Here is a 25,494-nt window from a genome sequence, read left to right as displayed (position 1 = left end):
CAGCAATCCATACCTGATTATTTTAATCTTCCAAAACTCCAAAATTCTTTCTTTTAAAATCACCTTAAACACTATTCTCCCACAAATAACTCAGTGTTAGTGCTCCTACATCTACTGAGATTTAAAAAAAAAAAAAAATTATGTACTAATTTGTAATGTTTTTTTTTACTCCAAACATCTGTAATTTTGTGAACATCTTAAGAAAATACTAGTCACAAAGCCAAATTAACTATAATCATCAGTATATGAATAAAGGAAAAACTTATTTCTATAACATATAATCCCCAGTTACTGAAATACTATAAACAATAAGCTTCTTGAGATTATTCATTATTTTGTCTACCCCTTAACACTATCCCCACAGTGCCTAATATGTGACATACTGAAATACCTGTTAGACACACTGGATTCGAGCAAACAAATATCTGGCACAAATTTTTATATTTAAACGCTATGGCACTTTCAGAAAACAAAGTCCACTTAAATTATTGTTATTTGAGGTGGGGAAAAAAAAAGACACAGTGACAAATACAAAGCTAAGTAGTCACCAGGCTGAAGTCATCATTACAATTACAGTAAAAAGTACTGGCTCTCCATTGTAAACCATTAAAAGAGCAAAAATAAGGTAGGTCTGTTAACATTAACGTAAGTTTTATTCAAGAGATAATGTTGAAGAAGAGTTTAATTCCAACAAAGGAAAAATTTACCAGTTATCCACCCTACAGTAAAAAGTGGAACTGGACATCATTTACAACACATAAATAAATTCTACCTTTACATTTCTAAATAAAGCTGTATTTGCTTCTTTGAGAGAGCCATTTCTTAACTTTTGCTGATAAGGCTTTGTGAATTGTGTTCAGAAACTGACAATAAACACACACACATACCCTGCAAATAAAGTAAGAACCTAGGAATTTCACTCCAGGCTGAGTTTCTGCAAGGACCTAGGACGCTATAAATTAAGATTACATTTTTCTACATAAATTCAATTTGAACTGCCTTCATTATAATATTTATCTACCATAATTTGTAAAAATTAGATCAATGTTTATTATGTCTTCATAACTCCCTCAAATTAAACTTCAATATTTGACATAGTAGTTTAAGAAAATAAACATTCAAGGCCTCAGTTTTAAATTTCCATTCAGTGTAATGCACAAAGCTGATAAGTATTAATAAAACTACCCTAAGATAAAGTAAATGTAGCTTTCTTCTAAAAATTTCTTGTTATAATACAGATCACATTCTGTTCCATAATTCTGATAAAGAATATGTTTTTTGGTAACAGAACAAGAGTTTAGGATGATTCAGTCCCTGGAAAATCTTAATGGCAGTCACTCAATGAAGAAGTCAATCATTCCTGGAGTCACAAACACTCAAAAATTGCTGTTAGCATTAACCATGTTTTTGTTTTTTTGGTGGTTATTGCTTTAGCTGGCAATATCTGTTTTTAAGACAAAAGAACATCTCCCACTAAGCCTTATTTTAAATATTACAAAGTTTATACAGAAAATAGACTCATAGAGGCTAAAATGCTGATGTCGTAAGTAACTCACCCATGAAATGGGTGCAGGTATTTTAGAGGATATCCAAAGATCTTTTTGCTCTAAAAATAAATGCCCCTATTCTTCAGAGTGTTCCCATTCTTCAATAGGAGACTCGAGCAGCTTAATAGTTCTGCTATAAAAAACAAACCACTCTTGTTAACAAACCAAAAACATAAAAGGAAACCGATAAAGGACAGTTTTCACAGTTAACAATAAATAAAAGTGCAGTAAGTGTTCAAGTAGGGCATGTAGTTTAAAAACTACATGTGCGTATTTGGCATAGGTCATCTTTTAAAGGCTCTCCGAGGGTCCCTGCCATTACTTATTGTGGTCATGACTGTTTGATTATTAGCTGTTCCTGGTAGCTGTGGATTTACAGGTCCCCGGCCATTGCTTCTACCAGCATATGAAAATTGGCATCCCCTTGCTTCTGAGCCAGTTTGAACACCGTTTCCTAAAAAAGAATATAAAAAATCACCACCATTTTCAAATAGAGGTACATCTATTTGAAGTTGTAACACATGCTATTAATGCTTACAAGTAATATTATGGAAAACAAACTCCTTTATTTTTAAACTACTGGAAAAAACTCAGTTTGAGTTCTAGGTTTTCCCAAATGTATAATTACTGTAAATATATTAACTTGATGCTTGAATTAATAGGGAGAGGAAAAAAGAGCAACTTGGGCAATAGAATGAGAAATTAATAAAGTAGGAAAAAAGCATAGATAATGCACTACCTACATTATAAGGGAAAAAGAAAAAGCAAAATGGTATATAAGTATTGGCATTTGGTTCAAATAAGGTTAACAATGTTTTAAGAGAGACACGTAATTCTAACTTTTTAAAAAAACCAAAGCGTCCCACAACATAATAACACAGCTACAGCTGTGCTCAAACATGTAGCCAACAGGTCAAATAAAACTTCAGCCACCTTAATGAACTCCAATCACAAAAGACTTTCCCTCTGGTCTTTAAGAATAAAGGCTTCAAAAGACCTTTAACAAGGATGCAAGAACCACTGACCTTTGAGAGTATTTGAGGGGTAAAGGGCAGTCTTTTAAAGAGGCAGCCATGAGCATGTGAAAAATTAAGGTGAGCATCAATCTGAAGATAAACTGCTTTCGGTACACAAAAATAACCAGTTATTCTGCATCTATTATAAATAATCACTAGATTACAGAAATTTTGTAAAAATCAATGGAAAATAACATAATGAATCACCAAAACTTAGATTTCTTATTATTAGCCAACGTTCACCCAGTAACTGGCCCAAATGTTTAAATACAGGATGTGCTCAATAAATTAGCTTAAGAGGGAATCTCCTTTCTAGAAAAATCAGTTATATTTTCATAAGATAGATTCCCTTAATTCTTACACCTGATCACAAATACACCAAAAAAAAAAAAAATCTTACCCACTGGTCCAAATGTACCTGTACCCATATTACTATTCATGGAATTATTCTTCTGTTCACTGTGTGCCTATTAAAAAAATGTTTTAATTTAATCAAATGAAGATTTTTAAAAAACCATATTATTATAACATGTTGTAGCCATTCTTTTTTTTAACTTTCAAGGTTTTTTTAAACAATTTAAAAAGATTTATCCAAGTCCTTTCAATGTTAAAATATTCAGGAATGTTTCCAGACCTTTCAAAGCTTCTGTTACGTCTTACATCTTCCTGATATTACTCCCTGCTCCTCAAAAGTGCTAAACTGCTAAATGGCACATACAGTCGTCCCTCAGTATCCCATGGGGATTGGTTCCAGGACCCCCCCAGATACCAAAATCTGAAGATGTTGAAGTTTCTTGTGCAATATGGCGTACTGTAGTCAGCCCTCTGTATAGGAACGTTCTGCATCAGCAAATTCAACCAGTGCAATCCCAGTTGGTTGAATGATCCATGGATACGGAGAGCTGACTGTACATTTCATATATGATACTACAGATACCTATACAGACTCACAAAATATATAAAATGGAAAAGAATTCCATTAAAGAATCTTTAAAAAGATTCTTTTTAAACTTGTCTCCATTATACTTAGGGTACAAAAAGCTTGGCAACCTAGCCACAGATTTATAGTACACAGTCAAAATTACCCTAATCATAAAAACAGACAATACATTTGGATTAATTACCCCTTTGTTCTGCTGTCCTCGATAATCTGGGTTAGGTTCACTGAAATTTGGCACTTCTGAATAAACCATACAAAATCTGAAAGACAATAAAAGTACAATTTGAATGACTTCTGAAATAATCAACCTTTCTTTACATAACATGCATAACTTTCAGGAATAAAGAACATAGATGTCAAATGAATTAACAAACAGCAATATGCTAAACTCTATTCATTTACAACAAAAACTTTCTAAATGCTTATGTTTCATTAAAAAGAAAATCAAATATTTGATTGCCTACAATGTTTAAAACATTCTATTTTGTATTTTAATTCTTCTTCTGCCCTTGTCAAAGATCAAGGACACAGAAACACATCTTTGTCCTGTTTTTCCACATAGGCTGATTGATGCCTCTGAACCATGTTTAGGGTTCCAGAGTTTTTCCAGCAATGGTGATGGATTTGTACTGATCCACTCACACACTTTCAATGCAGTCCCTCTTTGCCCAATCACTGTGAATCTGCAAAGATAATCATTCAAGGTTAAAAGTGGATTTTGCAGGCATGAATAAAGACAACTGGCTATCAAGACACGGTTTATCCCAATGCTTCTTATCAGCTGACTATGGTGTATATTGATAAATATTACACATAAGCATTTTCTTAGCTCCTCAACCCACAAATAAATCGGAATCAGTTTTGGTAACTCCTGGACTGACCCTGACAAAGTCACTATGTATTGAGTGACCCCCAGTGGTTCTTCACATAACTGACCTCCATTATTATAAATACCTCTCTATACATGGAAGTCAGAACAGGATCCTCAATCTTTCTGTAATACTGATGCTAAGACCTCTCATAACACATTGCTCTACTACTACTCTAAGTACGAACATAAGTGAATCCTAATTTTCCTCCTAAGAGAAAGCAAAGTGTTACCAGTTTCTGATCTTTAAAAGCTAGCAAGATTGCTTATTTTTCCCAAAGTATCTTATTCCTGTAGTGTAGAATACATTCTTCCTTCCTTTATTTATTTTTGGTGCCACTTGTGGCTTCTCTCTTTAGATATCATCTATTTTGACAGGCATTAAGTAGATGTCAGGCATTAACCAAACAGAATGGACTTTATGATTTGGCTCATTGTCTACACCACACTTTATGAGTACATCCCAAATGTCTAGGCCAGCATGGAGGCTGAATTACCTTTACACCCCTAGAGAGGATGGTTCCTCCAAGTCAGGGTGGAGATTACCAGGGTAGTAGTTTATAGAAGCTCGCATTGTGGCTGCCTGTACGATACCTAGGACTGTGGATAAATACAGGACTTCAATTGTCATTGCTGCAAGTCCTTTTACATATGGGTACATATTCACCCATAAGCAGAGAAAAAGAAAAATTAAACTTATGGCCTAAAACCCACACCCAGCTTCTTAACTGGCAATTCACTAGATGACAGAACTTACTTCAAATGGCATTTGTGACACCTGAAAGATATACATTCCCAAAGCCTACAGAAACGGTCCCACTGGGGATTGTCTCAAGTGCAGCTTCTTAATGCTCTTTGCCAGGAAAAACTGACATTCTCAACCACAGGAAACAGTATTGATAGGTGTTAAACTAGCACATACATGCAAAGTTAAGCTGCTGCAAGCATTCAGTTTACCAGTCAAAAAGTCAACAAATAGGTTTATAGTTTATACCTACCAGTTATTCTGTACATATTATTTGTAATTTATTCAATTATATGAAATGCATCTTGATACTTACTCCCCAATTTTTTGAAGTTCTCCACCCCTTCCAGTATAAAGTGTCAGACATCCTTTCCACATGGATGCATACCTAGAAAGAAAAGAAACATCAGTTCTATGGAAATATGTATATTTCCTTCTACTTAAATCAAATAAATCTTTATACTATATTTTTTGTATTGGGGTGCAAGTGGGGCTCAAACCCTGTATCTACCGTTGATTAACTTGTTACTTATTAAGGAATAATACAAAGAAAACTCTACTGCCAAATTTTGACATAATTATATAAACAATAACTAACCCTAGAAAATAGAAGTCTTTTTGCAAAGCAAGCATTGTTATACTCCAAAGATCACATCTTCAGTCAATTAAGAAAGGGAGAACATTCAAACTGCAGAGATTCAAGCAGAAATTACTTTTCAAACACAGGACATATAAAATCAACACCCTAGTGTTTACTTTTATACGCATGTACTTGGTCTACCAGATATTGATATATTTTTTCCTTTGCCTCCATAAAACACATAGGCTAGTATGTGTTATTCCTAAGCTACTGAAAATTCAGTAAAATTTAATCAAGGGGCTAAAAAACTATGATCACAAATCTTTCGCTTATCTGCGTTTCCAAATTCCCAATTTTTAGCAATAACTTGGCTGAACAATTATTTACTGAGAACAATTTTGAATGCAGGCAGCATCATTAGATAAAATAATCCTATTCACGAATCTAAGACAAATGTAAATTAATCAATATTATAAAATAAGCCCAAGGCTTGGTTTTCAGTGGTTCTTTGTACAACTACTATGGTAACTTCATGATTTAGAAAGATAAATTACAACCAAATATTGTTTAAGTATAATGATAGTTCATCTTTTAATACAGGTTAATAAAAATTTTCTCGTTTCACATTATATATTTCTCTTCATTTAGTAAAGGTTATTTATTAAAGACTCCATTCACCACTTTTAAGTTACACAAAAAGTGACTTAGGAGACAGTGCACTAATATTTCACCTTACTAAAGTAAAAATTAATGCCTATTTTGAGAGAAAATTTGAAGTTACTACAACTACAACATTTAACTTTCACTTATTTCAGCAATGAGATCAATGTTTGCAGGGTTTTCTGATATGCATGCCAATATTCAAATTACCATTATTGAGATGTATACCTTTCTTCAAAAGCTACTTTTCTTAGATTCAACCAAAATTTAAGGGCCTTACAATGGGCCAGACTCTGCTAGATATGTTACTTTAGTAAGGTACAAATATTCCCATTTTACAGAAAAGGAAGTTGAAAAGTGTAATAACTTCAAGGTTACACTGAAGTTAAAAAACAGTAGAGTTTCTTTGGTTTTGAATTTTCCTTTAAACTGTACTCCTTGGTAACTATACTCCTTAAAATCCTATAGACACTATAAGGCTACTGACTTAGTTTTTCCACATTTTTTTTTGATGGACACATCTATGTATTTTCCCTGACTACAAAATATGAAATAATTGAAAAGAGATGCCATTTACAGTGTATAAAATAACTTCCAATCACTGGATGAGATACTTTGGCAGCCAAAAAACTTTAATTATGCTAATTCTCACCATATCCTCCCAGGTAGAAATTCTCTTTTGTGCAAGTTAAAGATGTGGAAGTTTAAAAGACATAACCAGTGTCATAATGAGTCACTGTATGAGAAAAAAAATGTCTAAGTCCTGACTCTCACTTCCTTCTTTGATGATACTCTGCCTCACTTCCTGAAGATGTTGTAAGACCTGTAAGATACTATCAAAGGGCTCTAAGCTCCTACTTTCAGGGTGATCCAACACTTTTCTGAGATTCTATTTACTATGCCAACGTCAATCTCCACCCACTTTTCCTACAGTTATGACCAATGAATTATTACAATTCTACTGACCACAAAGTTTCCAAAATATATTTTTAAGACCCCTTTCTGGCATTTTATCTTCCTAATACTTGGTAAATCTTTAAAGGCAGTCTAATTACTAATCAAAAAAAAAAGGTTGTACTAAATTATTTTTAAAAGCCAATCTGCCAACTAACTCTTTTGGACAGAGGTATCATAGACATCTTTCTGCCAAACATTTTCTGCACATCATTTTGTTTTTGTACAACATTGACCTTACAGCAGCAGGCACAAGAAATTATTTTCAAGAACGTGCCTTCCAGATATTGTAACTTCCTCTCTCAACTTCTACATCCGAGTACAAATCTGACACACTACAAAACCTACTAAATTCTCCAGCTACAATCTCGATTTACGTCCACACTGTCTAAATGAGTATACAAATAAAATATGGGCAGGATCTCAAAAGTCATTAAAAAGGGGAAAAGGTTGGAAAAAAGCGAAGTGACAACTATATTAAATAGTTTATGAAAAAGATTAAGTATTGATTATGTTAGTTTTAACAATCTACTAAAAAGACTCAATAATCCCAAAACAGTATTTAAAAATCTACTTAATCTGTAAACTGAGGGTGGGGTTGTTTAGATTCGGCTGAAACTGACTGCTTTTAAAGGCGAAGGTGTTACATCCCAATGCCGTCCATCACCTGAGGTTAACACTGAAGGGGCTTAAAAATCCTCGGGGTGGCCCACAGAAAAGATGAAATTTTAGAACTTGCCAAGGTCCCGGGCGTCAGCCAATTCCGATTTCGCAGACTCCTACTTAGGAGGCACTCTGATCCCCCAACCCTTTTATGCACACCTACCCTCTGGTCAACCGGATAATATCCCCTGGCTGTATAAGACCTCCGATTTCATCCCACACGGAAATAGTGATGCTGCCAGTTTTATCTGCTACTTTGCATGATCTCACTTCATGGCCGTCTTTGGTTTTGGTCACGCGTCCTGTGAGGATTTAAAAATCAAAATGGGGAGGGGTGTATTAGATAATGAGGACTTCCAAAAAGCTAACTCCTCCTCCGGGATCAAAATGCACCTGAAAGGTGGGAAGAGGTCGAGCCCCGGGTTCTCGCCGCAGGTAGGCTACGGCCCCAGCTGGGGCCAACGGGGCCACGTGGATGGGGGAGGGGAGAGGAAAGGGAGGAAAGGGGGAGGGGAGCCCCCGGCTCGCGGCAGCGGCGCCCTTCCCTCCTGTCCCGGGACGCACAGAGGGCGGCGAGGCGGGCTGCGGACCCCACTTACCTATCTCCAGCACAATAAAGACGACATTTAAGTTTTTCAGTCCGGGCTTAATATCTTTTATAAAAAGAGGGGGGTCGTTGACCCCGTTCATACTGAAGCAGGTGCTGCTACGCTGCGGAGACTCGAGTGGGCAGGGAGCCTGACAAAGCTTCCCACCCCCCGGGCCAGGGGCGAGGGCAGAGGGGCGACCTTGGGTGGGGGTGGCGAGAGAAGGGGCAGAAAGCGGTTAGTCAGGGACCAATGAAACCAGTCCAGACGGCACTGAGCCTAAAAAAAAGGGGAGGAAAAAAATAAAAACAAAAACAAAAACGCTCACAAGTTTAAAAGAAAAAAAGACGAACCACTCCGCACACCAACCCCGCTCCCAACGGGGCGACAGGAAGGCAAGCGCGAGAACTGCCCCCTTCTTTGGATAAAAGGAAGAAAAAAAGACAGCGAGAGGACGCCTCTGCCTTGAGTCCCGCTCACACACACACGGGCGTTGCCCTGTCTGTCCCGGGCTCCCGGGAGTGACGGGCTGTGACACCGAACCCGGAGCAGAAACTAAACTACCGCGCACCAGAGTCCCAAACACCGACTGCGGAACGCGCCCGCGCGCCGGCTGCACCCCCGGGTCGCCCCGCCTCTTGTGACGTCCCATGGCGTCTGGCTCGCCCGACGCCCCGCCCCCCAGGCTCCGGGGAAGCCAAGGGGCGGAAACGGGCAGGCGACGCCAGCGCAGCCTCCCTCTTTCCTCCCCGGCATGTCAGCGCGGGCCCCTCCCCCTCAGCCGTCCAATCGGCTCTCGGCTCCGCCCCACCCTCCTCCAGCTTCCGCCGTCGCTGCGCAGCGTCAGCTCTACTCTGCCTAGTCTTCCTTCTTCAGGTTTCTATCGCTTGCTGTCAGTCTTCTGGGTTTTCTTGCATTTTTTTTTTCCCCCCCTCAGAGTTCAGTCCTCCCCCCCACCCCGCCCTTTAGTTTCGCAGTCACGGTGAACGGTTGCTGTGTTTTAGGACCCAGTGAGTACGCCAGAAAGTATGCAGTAGAGTAAGAACGAGGTTCAGGCTAGGGTGGTTGGTCTGGGTTGAAAGAAAAGAAAAAGGTAGGGATGGGTCCTTAGCTGTAAGGCTGGAATTTTAGGGCCGGAAGGGAAGTTAGAGATCAACTCAACCGCCTCATTTTAAGCAAATTTAAAATTGAGGTCCAGAAAGGTGAGGTAGTTTGCTGAAGGTCACCCAGGAACTTTGTGAGCAAGCAGGGCGTCTACACAAGTTGTCCAACCTAGTCTTGGTGCTTTTCACTCTATAATGCTAGGCAGATAGACAGGTAGTTAAATTCCTTTGCAAATTTATTATTTTTCCTTACCCTTCTCTAGATTACACCGCTTCCCCATGTTGCTTTTCTTTATGCTTGTTTGTTTTTTAATAGACTATTTTTTAGAGTAGTTTTATGTTAGAGGAAAAGGTACCGAGATTTCCCTTATACTCTCTACCCCGACACAGGCATAACCTCTCTCCATTATCAATATTCCCCCCAGAGTGGTACCTTTGTTGCAGCTGATGAACCTACATTAACACATCATCACCCAAAGTCCATATAATTTACCTTAGGGTTTGTTCTTGGTGTTGTACATTTTATGGTTTTGGACAAATGTATAATAACATGTATTCACCAATATAGTATCATACAGAGTAGTTTCACTGCCCTGAAAATCTTATGTGTGCCACCTACTCATCCTTCCCTCTCCCCTAACCCCTGGCAACTACTGATATTTTTACTGTCTTCATTTTCCAGTATGTCATATAGTTGAAATCATACAGTATGTAGCCTTTTCATATTGACTTCTTTCACTTAGTAATATGTATTTAAGTTTCCTCCATGTCATTTCATGAGCTATCAAGTCATGCATTTGTTTTCATACATACAAAATAACTGTGTGACAACAGTGGGAGACCCTGAAACATTATAACCTGGGGAGGGAAAAGATGAATAAAGTTTTCTTTATGTTGTGTAGTGAAAAGGACATGTGCTTTAGAAGCAAACCTGGGTGTGAACTATTTACTAGCTGTGTGACCTTTAGGACAGTTGATTAAGCTTTCTAGTCATAATTTAATCATCCAAAAATAAAAGGATGTCTACCTCACAGAGGATTGCATGGGCTCATAATAGTGCCTAGCAAATAGTAGATACTCAATAAATATTTTCCCCTTGCCTATTTTCTATGATTAATGAAAAGGAGACAATAGTAGCTTAAGCTGTGATTACTTAATCTTTTCTACAATTCTACATGGTGATTGCTAATTTTTATCCCCATTTTACAGATGATGAAATTCACCTGAGACCACATAGCCAGAGAAGGCCAAACTGAGTTTTGAATCTAGGCAATCTTGACCCCAGAGCCTTCCGGCCTAAAGGTAATTTTTAGACTTAAATTGCAGTAGTGGAATTATGAGTCAAAAACAGACTAAATAAATAAAGTATTAGCAGCAACATATATCTATAGGGCTTTAGAGAATCATGTAATTAACTATTTGAGATGGTAACAGATACGTTGAGAAGAGTATCAGAGAATTTGTGTGGCAGAAGACTTTTTCCTTGAATCTTTCTGAATATTTTTGGCTCAACCACACCACTTCCCAAACATCTGCAAACAAACAGCATAGATATATTACAGCACAAGAAATGAGTTTCAACGATAATCACAACATTAATAGGGGAGTCAAGACATTCTTAAGGAAGCAGAAGCTTTCAATTCGTGGACAAATAAGGTCCAGTGTGCCAAAGACACTGATGTAATGCTGGAAAATGGTGTAAGATAATATTATAAGCATGATTTCAATATCCAGTAAAACAATGATGAAACATGTGAGTTAATGGCAGAACCACATCCAACGTCAGGGCTCCCATAAACTCCCAATCTGGCCCAGAGTTTAGGCAAAGAAAGTTAGCCACTCCCTGAACCCTGGGTCATTTGTTCCCAGAAAGGGGATTAGGTAGGACTGCTCAAACCAATTTTACAGACATTTAGAAGGAGGAACCAGACACTTGGGAAACCAGCCCCACAAAAGTAGAAGCCTGTGCTCAGAGGCACAGCCCAGCCCAGCCCTGCACTTCCCCCACAGGACAGAATTCAGTCGAACATCTCTCACTTCCTTTCCTTCTAACTCAGCAGTTCTCAGAAAGGAAATGGCAACAAGTGCTTTCTCATTCACCAAAACTAAAGGCAGTCTTGAGAAACAAGATGGTGTGGGCAGTTTAGGAACTCTTCAACCCAGGTCAGTTGGTTTAAACTACCCCTGATCACTCCTCAAGGGTGGTGGTTAATTAAAAAAAAAAAAAAAAGCGAAAGGAGATGTCTAGAAGAGCAACTATTGCCACCCAAATAATCTTTCCTAATATTACCATTCAGTGAAATAAACAAAGATCCATCAATGCCCAGCAAGTTAGATCGTAATGACTATATTGCTGCTTCTTTACTGTCTTTGCAGGATTACTTCGTGGTCTTGCTTCTAAGATTGTTTGTGGGCTTTCGTCATTTTCATAGCCCAAACATAGACTTATTCTGAGATGATGAGAGGTTTATGCCCAGAACCTCAACACCACTACTCCATGTAAAGAAGATATTGCCTGGTCAGATCCAGTACAATACCAAAGGGCATCCATTAGAATTTTGTGCATAAGTTTGCCCACCACCCACTACCCGTGCTCACTACCAGGTTCTGGTTTCTGGGACCCCAGTGGTCATTTTCACTTTCTTTGTACTATCCATCTATTTTAAACTATTACAACATCAATAAAATACCTGGCCAAGTACTATTTGATACTAGACATATTGTGCAGTGAAACTAACAATAAAAAAAACTAACAAGGACTGCAGTGTTCTCACATTACAGAGATAATCCACTTTGTAGCATAATTGGCAAGGTCAAAAAAAAAGTCTTAATCTTCTTTAAAACATTTAATCAAAAGCCTCATAAGTAATGTTTAGTAATATTTAAACACAAATCATCCCTAGAATGGTAAATGCTGACACACATTGAGCACTTGCTATGTGCCAGGCATTTTACCTTAAAAGCACTTTATGCTTATTTATATATTACTTAATAATTCATGTGAAGTGGATTTTCTCATTTTATATACTAAGTTATGAAGCTGGAATTTAAAACCAACTGTCTGTTACATACAGTGACCTTTTTTCCAAAACAGGTTATTTTCCCTAAAAAGTGCATTTCTTTTTTTTTTTAATTTTTGAATTTTATTTTATTTATTTTTTTATACAGCAGGTTCTTATTAGTTACCATTTTATACACATCAGTGTATACATGTCAATCCCAATTGCCCAATTCATCACACCACCACCCCCAACCCCCCCGCCACTTTCCCCCATTGGTGTCCATACGTTTGTTCTCCACATCTGTGTCTCAGTTTCTGACCTGCAAACCAGTTCATCTGTACCATTTTTCTAGGTTCCACATATATGCGTTAATATATGATATTTGTTTTTCTCTTTCTGACTTACTTCACTCTGTATGACAGTCTCTAGATCCATCTACGTCTCAACAAATGACCCAATTTTGTTCCTTTTTATGGCTGAGTAATATTCCATTGTATATATGTACCACAACTTCTTTATCCATCCATCTGTCGATGGGCATTTAGGTTGCTTCCATGACCTGGCTATTGTAAATAGTGCTGCAATGAAGATTGGGGTGCATGTGTCTTTTTGAATTATGGTTTTCTCTGGGTATATGCCCAGTAGTGGGATTGCTGGATCATATGGTAATTCTATTTTTAGTTTTTTAAGGAACCTCCATACTGTTCTCCATAGTGGCTGTATCAATTTACATTCCCACCAACAGTGCAAGAGGGTTCCCTTTTCTCCACACCCTCTCCAGCATTTGTTGTTTGTAGATTTTCTGATGATGCCCATTCTAACTGGTGTGAGGTGATACCTCATTGTAGTTTTGATTTGCATTTCTCTAGTAATTAGTGATGTTGAGCAGCTTTTCATGTGCTTCTTGGCCATCTGTATGTCCTCTTTGGAGAAATGTCTATTTAGGTCTTTGGCCCATTTTTGGATTGGGTTGTTTGTTTTTTTAATATTGAGCTGCATGAGCTGTTTGTATATTTTGGAGATTAATCCTTTGTCTGTTGATTCGTTTGCAAATATTTTTCTCCCATTCTGAGGGTTGTCTTTTCATCGTGTTTATGATTTCCTTTGCTGAGCAAAAGCTTTGAAGTTTCATTAAATCCCATTTGTTTATTTTTGTTTTTATTTCCATTACTCTAGGAGGTGGATCAAAAAAGATCTTGCTGTGATTTATGTCAAAGAGTGTTCTTCCCATGTTTTCCTCTAAGAGTTTTATACTGTCCGGTCTTACATTTAAGTCTCTAATCCATTTTGAGTTTATTTTTGTGTATGGTGTTAGGGAGTGTTCTAATTTCATTCTTTTATATGTAGCTGTCCAGGTTTCCCAGCACCACTTATTGAAGAGTCTGTCTTTTCTCCATTGTATATCCTTGCCTCCTTTGTCATAGATTAGTTGACCATAGGTGCATGGGTTTATCTCTGAGCTTTCTATCTTGTTCCATTGATCTATGTTTCTGTTTTTGTGCCAGTACCATATTGTCTTCATTACTATAGCTTTGTAGTATAGTCTGAAGGCAGGGAGTCTGATTCCTCCAGCTCGTTTTTTTCCCTTAAGACTGCTTTGGCTATTCGGGGTCTTTTGTGTCTCCATACAAATTTTAAGATTTTTTGTTCTAGTTCCGTAAAAAATGCCATTGGTAATTTGATAGGGTTTGCATTGAATCTGTAAATTGCTTCGGGTAGTATAGTCATTTTCACAATATTGATTCTTCCAATCCAAGAACATGGTATATCTCTCCATCTGTTGGTATCATCTTTAATTTCTTTCATCAGTGTCTTGTAGTTTTCTGCATACAGGTCTTTTGTGTCCCTAGGTAGGATTATTCTTAGGTATTTTATTCTTTTTGTTGCAATGGTAAATGGAAGTGTTTCCTTAATTTCTCTTTCAGATTTTTCATCATTAGCGTACAGGAATGCAAGAGATTTCTGTGCATTAATTTTGTATCCTGCAACTTTACCAAATTCATTGCTTAGCTCTAGTAGTTTTCTGGTGGCATCTTTAGGATTCTCTGTGTATAGTATCATGTCATCTGCAAACAGTGACAGTTTTACTTCTTTTCTGATTTGGATTCCTTTTATTTTTTTTTCTTCTCTGATTGCTGTGGCTAGGACTTCCAAAACTATGTTGAATAATAGTGGCGAGAGTGGACATCCTTGTCTCTTGTTTACATCCTTGTAAATCCCCCTAAGATATAGTTTTGCTTTGATTTTGATTTTGCTAGAGTGAGTCCTCAAGTAAATTCCCCAGAAAGAAAAGCAGAAGGTAACTTTCTGGTACTTTACGTATCCAAAAATGTCTAATTTTTTTTCTCATATACATATCATATCTTGGGCATGTATAGAATCTTGATATTGTAATCCTTTTCTCTTAATATTTATCCCTAAGTCCAATGGATAGAATGTTCCTTGAAACACTACTATTAGAAGGAAAAAAATGGAAAACAACCTAAATGTCAAAAAGGAAGAGATATATTAAATGGTAGTGTATCCTTTGTAGGCAAGTCTATAAACTTTTTTTAAGTTACGTAAATATATATGCATGATAAGGAAATAAGTCCATGTGGAAAAAAGGACACTGCATAACATGTATACTATGATTAGATTTTTATTTATTTATTTATTTATTTATTTTTGGCTGTGTTGGGTCTTCGTTTTGTGCGAGGGCCTTCTCTAGTTGCGGCAAGTGGGGGCCACCCTTCATCGTGGTGCGGGGACCACTCTTCATCGCAGTGCACGGGCCTTTCACTATCGCGGCCTCTCTTGTTGCGGGGCACAGGCTCCAGACGCGCAGGCTCAGTAGTTGTGGCCCACGGGCCCAGTTGCTCCGTGGCATGTGGGATCCTCTCAGACCAGGGCTCGAACCCGTGTCCCCTGCATTGGCAGGCAGATTCTCAACCACTGCGCCACGAGGGAAGCCCCTGATTCGATTTTTTGAAAAATAAAACCCTACATGGATATATATTCATATATCTATTTTTGTACCTATACATCTGGAAGAATATGAACCAAAAATTAACAAATCACTATGGGGATTAAGATTAATGTGTGTGGAAGGAAGAACTTTCACTTTTTATTTTATATACTCTAAATTATTTGAAGTTTTAGAATGATGCCTTATTACTAATTAACAGGGTAGAGTTTTATGCAGCCAATGTACACATTTACTTGACCTTTTCCACGCCTTTATTTCACTCTACGCTGTTGACCACACTCTCTCCTGTACAAACACTGGTTTAGGTGACTCTTCTGAGTCTTTCCATGACACACTATACTTATTCCAATTTAGAACTTTGCATTTTAATTTATTATTGCCTATTTATTTGTCTATTTTTTCCAAGTAGACTAGAAAGTCAGATACTTTCCCTATTTCATCATTTTATACCTTATAGAGTGCCAGTTCAACGACTATTTGTTGAAAGTGTCTGTGATTTGAAAGGGAATGTGTATTATCTGGTTCTCTGGAAAGTAAAAGAAACAGTGCTCAGAAGGTAAAAAGGGAAGTGATAGAGGCAGGATGGAAAGTCCTGAAGATGGGCTGTGTCCATTGGCTGAGCAGTTGAACTACTGAGGGAGAGGTTCCCTTAACTGCAGTCTAACTAGATGAAAGGAACAAGGTGGAGATGTGTGTGAGAAACTATGCAAAAGTGGTGAGAAGGTAACTGGCCTTCTCCTTTGGGGGAATTCCACACTTCAGTAGGAAACTATTATGTAAATGTCTGTCTCTGGTGATCTAGTAGTTTCTGCATCTCATGTGGATGGGATATATAGGAGTAGCATGGGACTTCCGAAGGGGAAGTTGGAAGGCAAATATCACTATAAAAGCAAGAGAAAGCAGGACTTGCTTATTAGGGTAAAGACTAAGCTGTCCCCAAAAAGAGACACCAAAAAGTATACATCTATATGCAGAGGCTTAAATAACATGTTTTCTCATGTTACAGTAAGGTGAACAGTCCAGCTTAGCAGGGAGTCTCTACTCCACAGAGTCATTCAAGGACCCATATTCCTTTCATTTATTGCTTCATGGTCAAAGTTAGGTTGTGGGGACATTCAGTGTTCCAGCCTGAGGAAAGGGAAAAGAGAGGAACTTCAAGGCAAGTCACTTATCTTTTAAGGTAGAGATGATCCAGAAATTACATATAACTTCAATTTACCCATTACTTCTACTTACATCCCATCAGCCAAAACTTAGCCACATAATCACATCTAACTGTGAAAAGAGGATGAAGCTGTAGTCTTTAGCTGAGTAGCCATGTACCTAGTGTAACTTCTATTTCTATGGAAGAAGGGAAGTATGGATTTTGGAGAAAAACTAGTTTCTGCCATATAAAGAAATTATTGTTTTCATAACCTGAGTAATAAAAGTTGTCTTGAAACTCTAGTTGCCATCAAATGCTGGTCTACTACTACTAATGCACGTGCAGTGCAAAAACCAAGGACAATGGAAGAAACTTAAAGCTAAATGTATTCAACGTAAGAGATTGTCCTTTATTATGAGATAATGTTAAAATATCTTTAATGATATGCATAGCATTTTTTTTGGTCTTTTTTTGTTTTCATTTTCTATGCATAGCATTTTAAATGTCCTTTAAAAAAAAAAAAAAAGAAGCAAAATAGAACATTGGCAAAACTACTATCAGTATACCCATTCCCCAACTTCTGTGTGTGTGTTTGTTGAAATTTTACTGATTCTTGAAATCCTTATCTGAGACTAATGCACCATATTGCTGAGACCAAGCACAGAGGGTCAGCAGAAAGGCTAGTAGTTAGGAGTAGACTCCCTACTCCTCCTTCAACATTGAAGGTGGCATCTCACCCCCAGAATAGGTTTCTTAAACTCTCCCCACTGGACCCGCCATCATCTCCCTCTCCATCACCAGTAAGGTCCCCCTCCTCTGGACTCCCATAGTATTCTTTACATGGTTCTACTGCAGCATTTATCACATTGCATTGTATCAAAAGTTACTGTCTCTCTCCTCCAACTTGAACGGGATCACCTCAAGAATAAGGACCATCTGCTCATTGAAGGTACTAGTTCTTTTTCAAGATGAAAACATCTGTATTAATTTGCTAGGGCTACCCTAACAAAATACTACAGACTGGGTGGTTTAAACAGCAGAAATTTATTTTCTCACAGTTATAGAGTCTATAAACCCAAGATCAAAATGTCAGCAGGATTTGTTTCTTCTGAGGCCTTTCTCCTTGGCTTCCAGATGGCTACCTTCTCACTGTGTCCTCACATGGTCTTTCCTCTGTGCACATGGATCCCTGGTGTCTGTACATCCAAATTTCCTCTTCTTATAAGGACACTGGTCAGATTGGGTTAATATCATGCTTTGTACCAGTCAGATTGGATTAGGACCCTAACAACCACATTTTAACTTGTCTCTTTAAAGGCCCTATCTTCAAAAGCAGTCACATTCTGAGTTACTGGGAATTAGGGCTTCAGCATATCAATTTTGGGGGCAAAATTCAGCCCATAACACCTTTATGATCTTTGTTGATTATAAAAGTAATATAATATTTTTTTAATCAAATCATGCAGAAATGTGTAAGTAGAAAGTCAAAGTCTCCTATCACTTCACTTCTCATGACAATATCTCCCGACAGTTAGGGGTAATCAGTGTTTCATGAATGAATGAGTGAGTGAGCATGGGGTGGGCTTCATATTGCACCTGAGAAAAATGAGCCACCAAGAGGCTAAGCAACTTTTTCTAGGTCATAAAACTAGTTAATGAAAAGAGAATCATACCCAGTTCTACCAATTTCTCATCTAACATTCATATTTCTCTTTACAAGTTATCAAACTTGGGAATTCCCTGGTGGTCCAGTGGTTAGGACTCGGCACTTTCACTGCCGGGGCCAGGGTTTGATCCCTGGTCGGGGAACTAAGATCCCGCAAGCCGTGAAGCGCGGCCAAAAAAAATTAAAAAGTTACCAAACTTAATTAAGTGCTTTTCACTTATATTTGCCTTTGTCGTAGGCTCTTTCTGCAGCAAGAAACAGGTATTCACTTAGATTTTCATGTACTTATTGCTGCATAACAAACCTCGTCAAAATTTAGTGAATTAAAACAGCAATTATTTCATTTTCACAATTCTGTAGGCTGGCCATCTGGGTGTGACTTCTGATTGCCTTGCCTGCAGTCACTCATGTGGCCTCATTCACATGTCTGCCAGCTGGTGCTGGCTGTGCACTGGGGTGCTTCTGTTGCCCTCCACAAGGTTTCACATCCTCTGGTAAGCTACACTGGGCTTCAGAGCTTGGTGATCTCAGGATTCCAGGTGGCGAAAGTGGAAGCTGCAAAGTCTTTTGCAGATTAGACTGGAACGGGCATTATGTTACTTCTGTCACATTCTGTTGGTCCAAGTCAGCCACGAGGCCAACCCAGATTCAGGGGGGTGGAGAGATAGGCTCTGCGTCTTCATGGAAGGAATAGCAATATCACATTGCAAAAAAGTATGTGGACACAGGAAGGTGTGATTCACTGGGGGGCATTACCATAATGCTTTTCCACAGCTGACATTTCCTACAGGATGACATTCTGCGTGTTGGCCTTCCTATCATGCCCACAACTTCCTTTTAAAAAAGTGAATAATTCGTATGGTATCATGCTTTGTACTTTGTAACTCTCCACCTGGCTTCAAGAAGTCAGACTGGAGATTAGTGCTTGTATTAGTTAGGATTAGAGCCAACTTCAAGTGAGAGAAAACCCCACATGGCTGGACTTAAAGCAGAAGTTTATTTCTGATTCTTGTCAAAGTCAAGAGGTAGGTTCTTCAGAATTGGTATTGGCCTCCACATTCTCTGGCCTCTTCTTTCTTGTTCTGCTCCATTGACTGTACCTTCCATCACCAAGGTTGCCTCATGATCCAAGATGGCTGCCAAAACTCCAAATATTACAGTCTATTTCACCCAGCAGGAAGGAAAAAAGGGAGGGAAAATAAAATCCACTCTTATAATGATACTTCCTAGATGTTGTACATCTGACTTCCACTTATATCTCATTGGCCTGTACTTAGTTACAAAGCTATACCTATCAGCACGGGATTGGGAACTGTACTCTATTTCTGATAGCTCTGTGCCCAGCCAAAAATTAGGGGTTCTATTACTACAGAAGAAGGAAAGAGTAGATATTGATGGATAATCAGCAGTCTCTGCCACAGTGTTCAGCCTAAAGCCAGACATCAGTATGCTGCCCATGGGCGTATAATGTGGCCTGGTATGAGAAATATGCCCAACAGATATGCGTTATTAATTCATTCCTTCTGCAAACATATTTATTTATTGAGTCTTTTCTATGTGCCAAGCACCTTTCTAGCTACTAAAAATAGAGCAGAGAACAAAACAGACAAAGTCACTGCCTTCATTTAGTTATACTCTAGTTTGGAAAAATAGGCAATAAACAAACAGTATAAAGTAAAAAACTGATAACTGATATGAACAATTCATCTAGATGAAGGGGTAGACAGTTAAGAAATGTGAGTGGGAGAGGATAGCTATTTTAGGGAGGTAGGACATGAATGAAGACAGCCATGCAGATATCTGGAAGAAAAGGCACAGGCAGAGGGAACAGTAAGTACAAAGGCCTTGAAGCAGGAGCATGCTTGGAATGTTTGAGGAACAGCAAGGCATAACTAGAACAAGGAGTGGGGGAGTGGTAGGAGATGAGGATGAAGAGAGCCAGAGGCCAGACCATAATAAGGACCAAGTAGTAGATTGTCAGTAAGATACTCTTTCTTCAGGAGTCTAAAAGCAAAGATGTGTCAAGTTTCCTCAAGATCACCCCAGGTTCAGCGATTTGCTAGGAGGACTCACAGGACTCAGCTTATAGTCATGCTTAAGGCTATGACATCAACAGGATACAGAGCAAAATCAGCAAAGGGAAAAGGTGTATAGGGCAAAGTCTGGAGGAAGCAAGCTTCCAAGAGTCCTCTTCCAGTAGACTCACACAGGAGGTGCTTAATCCCTCCAGCAACAGATTGTGACAACAGGTATGAAATGCTGTCTACTAGGGAGCTCATTACAGACTCAGTGCCCAAGGTTTTTATTGAGGATTGGTCACATAGGTACCCTCTTCCTAGCACATATCAAATTCCCGACTGTCAGAAGGAAAGCAGGTTTTTAGCATAAACCATGTTGTTTGTACAAACAGTTTAGGCACAGTGAGCCATGCTTATCATTTAGCAAATGGTCAGAACCCTACTGAAACCTAAATTCTCAGATGGCAGTCAAGGGCCAACCTTGCAAGCAGATCTTTCTAAGAATAGCAGTCTTGGACCTGTTGTTAACTCTTTTCTACATAAAAGCACACAGAGAGATATGCATGAAGCAGAGCAGAATATGAGCCAGGAAACTAAACAGAGACTAAGCAGACTCCATGGGTTAGTGGAAGCAATGAATAAATAGATCCATGAGATAAATAAACTGAGAAGTAGCCAGAGGGCAGAAACAACAGCAGGAGGAAGAAGCAGAGAACAAAGAAGCCGAATCAAATGAATAGAAGGACATCTTGTGCAGGAAGAACAAACATCCTTCTATGTGACGACCACCCCGGTATTCCTTTTGGGACATGAGAATTACTAGATGATCCCAGAGACCAATAAACAGTGCTCTTCATGAGGCCTGATTGCTCCATTAAATTGACTTCCCATACTTGCCTCCTAATTTCCTCTTGTATCGTATAGTAAATTCCCATCACCCAAGATCAGAGGCATGACTGTGCTCCTCGTAACCTGAAACCTCCTCACTAATACCTGGGTTTTCAGCCATTCAAAGCATAGACTTTAGAGAGGAAATTAGTACGGTGACCAAGGGATCACTGGCCAACTGGTTGAAGGACCCAGATTTGTAACATAGCATGAACCACCCCACCCCTCCCCCCCACCACATGAAGCCACGTTCCAGTCGTATCAAACTACTCACAACTGTACTCAGAGGCTAAGTGGACTTTTATGCTTTTTAAATTTTGATCAGGTACTTCACTCTGTCTAGAATTTCTGGTTTTTTCATCCTCAAAAAAATACCTCGGCTGGATGCTGTTTGCATTCTCTATGAAGTGTCTCTGACCGTTTCTCTCCCCACACTCTTGTCTACCGTCTTTTAAATGAATTCTTCCCTCTGCACTGCTCTCTTAGCTACTGGTCTATGTTTCTGTAGTAACACTTGTAAAACGTATTGTAATCAACTCCTTATGCATCTGTCTCTGAAATGAATTATGTTCCTAGTACCTAGCATAGTACTTCACAAATGGTAATTTTTTAATAAACGCTTATTTGGTGAATGAATGAATGAATGAACCAAGAAACAAATGCATTGAGTCACGTATTGAAGAGTTCTGATTCCAGAAGTCAAGGACAAAGATCCTTGACCAAGACACCCTATTCTCAATTCTCATGTTTGAAACAATAATATCTCTTATCTATTGGGATGCTTATTATTTTCCAAAATTATATTGCTTTTGCGCTACATTATTTCTTTGATGATATTGTTGCTTTATAGATGTTAAATAGCCATGTTAGCATTGATTCTAATCATTTCCCTAGTGAGGAAGCAAATTTTTTTAACTTTTATTTTTTAATTATGGGAGGACTTAAATATTCCCCAACTAAAAAAGCATGTGATAAATATACTCAATGTTGTGGTTTCTGAGTATGTTTATACAAGTAAATAAACACACAGAATCGCTCTCCTGCTATGAAAGTACATCCTACTACTACTGCCTCATATACGCATGTATATTTTTCAAATTAAACTTATCAGAGGGGAATAATTTCAAGAAGTATTGTTTTTACAATCCACTGCTTATGGCACTGAAAGTGAATTCCTTAAGAAATTTTATAATAAAACCAGTTCTAAAAAGCCTAGTCATGGTCATAGCAAACATCAAATAAAATCTAAATTGTTAGTCTTTTCACAAGATCTCTTTTGAGTAGTGGCCCTTTAAAATCTGGTAGTATATTTTATAGCTTTCCTTTACTTCCCTAGGGAGTTATCAGAATTAAGGCCTTTGCTTGAATGCTTTGATGACATGTCGTGATTGGCTTTTAACATGCAAGAGGTTGCAAGAGCCAAACAAAATGGATTCCTAGAAACTAAGGACAGATTTTTTAAAAATAGCATCATCTGAAACTAAAGGTAATTAGAATTGATTTTTAATTTCCACCATTAGCCATCTAAGAGAGGGTTTGCAAATATATGTGAATGAGATGGGGTATTGCCCAGTTTGCATGTGTTTTTGTGGGGGTGGAAGGGAAACTAATATTTTTTGATTATTTTCTTTGTGTCAGGCGGTTAACATACACTTTCATTTAATCATTACAACACTCCCTCTAAAATAGGACTCTGATCCACAGTCCATAGATGGGAAAGTAAAGGTAGGAGAGAGAGGCTCCAGGCCACACAGTGCAGAGCAGAACTGAAATTCCAACCTAGTTTCTCTGACTTCAGAGTTTGTGTCTCTACCACCCAATATAGGAGGCCAGGTTATCACATCACAACATATAAATAACTCTAATTAAATGTAACCTATCCTGGATATCATCCCCCAAATGGAATTTTCTGCTTGGAGATATTTAAAAAAAAAAAAAAAAAAAAGAATAGATCAGGGGTCAACAAGCTGTGACCTCAAACTTGTTTTGGTAAATGAAAAGGTGCTGGAATGGTGCCACAGCCATTGCCAATGGCTGCTTCCAAGCAAGGGCAGTGTTGAGCAGTTGTGACAGAGGCCACATGGTCTGCAGAGCCCAAAATATTTACTATCTGATCTTTTTCAGAAAAACTGTGCCAACCTCTGGAATAGAACCTTTGTCAATCAATATGCAGTGCTGTCCCAGGGAGAGAGGTTCAGTGTTGGGCAGACACTTGGAGAGCTGTACTGCTGGGCAGGTGCTGGGGGATCTGCTGACTCTGCCCCATCCTGGAGGAAGTATTTTATAAAATGAGTCAATTCCACTTGCCCTGACCTATTGTCCATCAAGGAATCCCATTACAGAGACCATTCTCTGGGTACCATGATCACTGAAAACATGTATGAAGAAAAACATTAAATAATATAGTTGCTATAAAAACGTAACCTAACGATAAATTAGTAGACTAGAAATAGAAAACTAATACATACAGAAAAACTTTTCAAGTTTGGTTTAGGCTGCCCATCCCTGAACCAATTAAACATTGGTAAAGGAGATGGGGTTATGGTGATGGGTTTAAACTAATCTTGGCCACCACTGGCCACCCAATATGACAGCTAATCTTAAAGGTGGAGTCAAGTGTATGTTGACAGACCAATCACCATATTCACTACAATAAACATGATTTTGTGATGAAGGGTCTTTTAAGACATAGCATAAAAATATACAATCCTAATTAAACAGTACAGTTGTCATTATTATTCTCCCATTTGACACACAGATTTAACTGATCATAAATGACCAAAACTTTTCATCATACAATGTCATTGCTTGACATTTCTAAAGGGTATTTCTAGAAACTTTTGAAATTTGCAAAATTGAGAAAAACAGAAACATTTCATATATTAATAGTTTTTTGGCTTTCTTCCTGTTCCATTGATAGACATGTCATTTCCTATGCACAGAATCACACCCTACAAATTACTGCCTTTAATTCCTTTTTAAATAAAAAATTAATCTAATTTATTTTTGAGAAAATAACATGTTCACACGATTAAAAATTTTCAAGGTAAATTGTCTCTAGTGAGACCTCTTTCCTATCTCTGTTCCCCAGTCACCCAGTTTCCCATTCCCCTCTACCACCAACGTTTCCATTTTCTTCTGCATCATTCCAGAGATAACCTGTGCCTTTATAAGTAAATATGTATATATATTGTTTCCCTCCACCTCTTTTTTACAATATTCTGCCCATTGCTTTTTTTCCTTTATAATATATCTTGGTGATCTTTTTATGTGATACATATCTTGCTCATTCTTTTATGGGTCTTCATAATATTCCATTGATGGATGTACTGTAATTTATTTGATTAATCCCCTATTGATGGACATTTGAGTTATTTCCAGTCTTTTGATATTACAAACAATGCTGCAATGTGTAAGCCGAGACATATGTCATTTCTCACGTGTGGGAAGATATCTATTGAATAAATTTCTGCCTTTTCATCTTTCACCAAAATTTCATTTTCACTTGATGAACAATTTTTGTACCGGGAATGCTCACTAAAACACTTTAATCTCTTGTTTGTTTGATATAAAAGACTCATTCATGTCATAGACTGAAACTACTTCCAAATTATATATTCCACATACTAACTTACACCAAAACTCTGTTGCTTGGCTAAGAACAATCATTTTCTTAGAGCTTCACTTGTATTGCCAGAACTAGCAACTGGGAGACACACACACACAAAATAATAACACCATTGACTGCCTATGAAACAAGTTGAGAACAACACAAGGAAGTTGAGACACACATGCCAGGCAGTTTTCTGGCCTTGTTCATCAGCACAGCAACTGACTTACTGGCCTCAGAAACCTTTCAGTTCAACCTGACATCTCAGCAAAGTCTCTAGGTTTGTGGCCCTTCTGGGGAAGCTTGTATGTGTCCAAAACTTTGAAAAGTTTTCCTGTCAGAGTTTGCAAAATTGTAACCCTCTGGCTATTTCACAGGATCCCATTAGCAAGGGTCAAGAAAGCTAATGGCATTGTTTTCTAGTTACCAGCCCAGAGCAGAAGCCAACAGACTCTGAGCAAGGCCCAAACAGTTTATTTAATGTGGATTATATCACCCCCTTATCAATGAATGTTCAGTCAATGCCCTAGGTGAT

The 25,494-nt window shown here is 38.2% G+C and overlaps 1 protein-coding gene and 1 long non-coding RNA gene across 3 annotated transcripts in view; one reads left to right on the top strand and one right to left on the bottom strand.

Annotated features, from left to right (window-relative positions):
* Window positions 1-1,406: 1,406 nt before the first annotated feature.
* Window positions 1,407-9,135, bottom strand: NABP1 (nucleic acid binding protein 1). 2 transcript variants are annotated; one of them, XM_061203444.1, is made up of 6 exons: window positions 8,573-9,135; window positions 8,137-8,275; window positions 5,433-5,504; window positions 3,688-3,763; window positions 2,964-3,030; window positions 1,407-2,001 (listed from the first exon to the last, which is right to left on the bottom strand). In XM_061203444.1, the coding sequence occupies exons 1-6, from the start codon at window positions 8,661-8,663 to the stop codon at window positions 1,832-1,834; spliced, it is 615 nt and encodes a 204-aa protein (XP_061059427.1). In that variant the 5' UTR covers window positions 8,664-9,135; the 3' UTR covers window positions 1,407-1,831. The 2 variants fall into 2 exon arrangements, with proteins under 2 accessions (XP_061059427.1, XP_061059437.1); XM_061203454.1 differs by lacking the exon at window positions 8,573-9,135 and adding an exon at window positions 8,367-8,407.
* A 404-nt stretch (window positions 9,136-9,539) lies between these two features.
* The window catches only part of LOC133099661 (uncharacterized), a 71,458-nt gene continuing 55,503 nt past the window's right edge, over window positions 9,540-25,494 (top strand). The window contains exons 1-2 of the long non-coding RNA XR_009702359.1: window positions 9,540-9,570; window positions 10,873-10,965. This is a non-coding gene — a long non-coding RNA (uncharacterized LOC133099661). The remainder of the gene's footprint in view (window positions 9,571-10,872; window positions 10,966-25,494) is intronic.

The sequence above is a fragment of the Eubalaena glacialis genome, chromosome 1 (assembly GCF_028564815.1).
Source record: "Eubalaena glacialis isolate mEubGla1 chromosome 1, mEubGla1.1.hap2.+ XY, whole genome shotgun sequence".
Taxonomy (NCBI): domain Eukaryota; kingdom Metazoa; phylum Chordata; class Mammalia; order Artiodactyla; family Balaenidae; genus Eubalaena; species Eubalaena glacialis.
The sequence above is the reverse complement of the archived record's forward strand: the minus strand, read 5'-3'. Positions and strand labels throughout refer to the sequence as shown.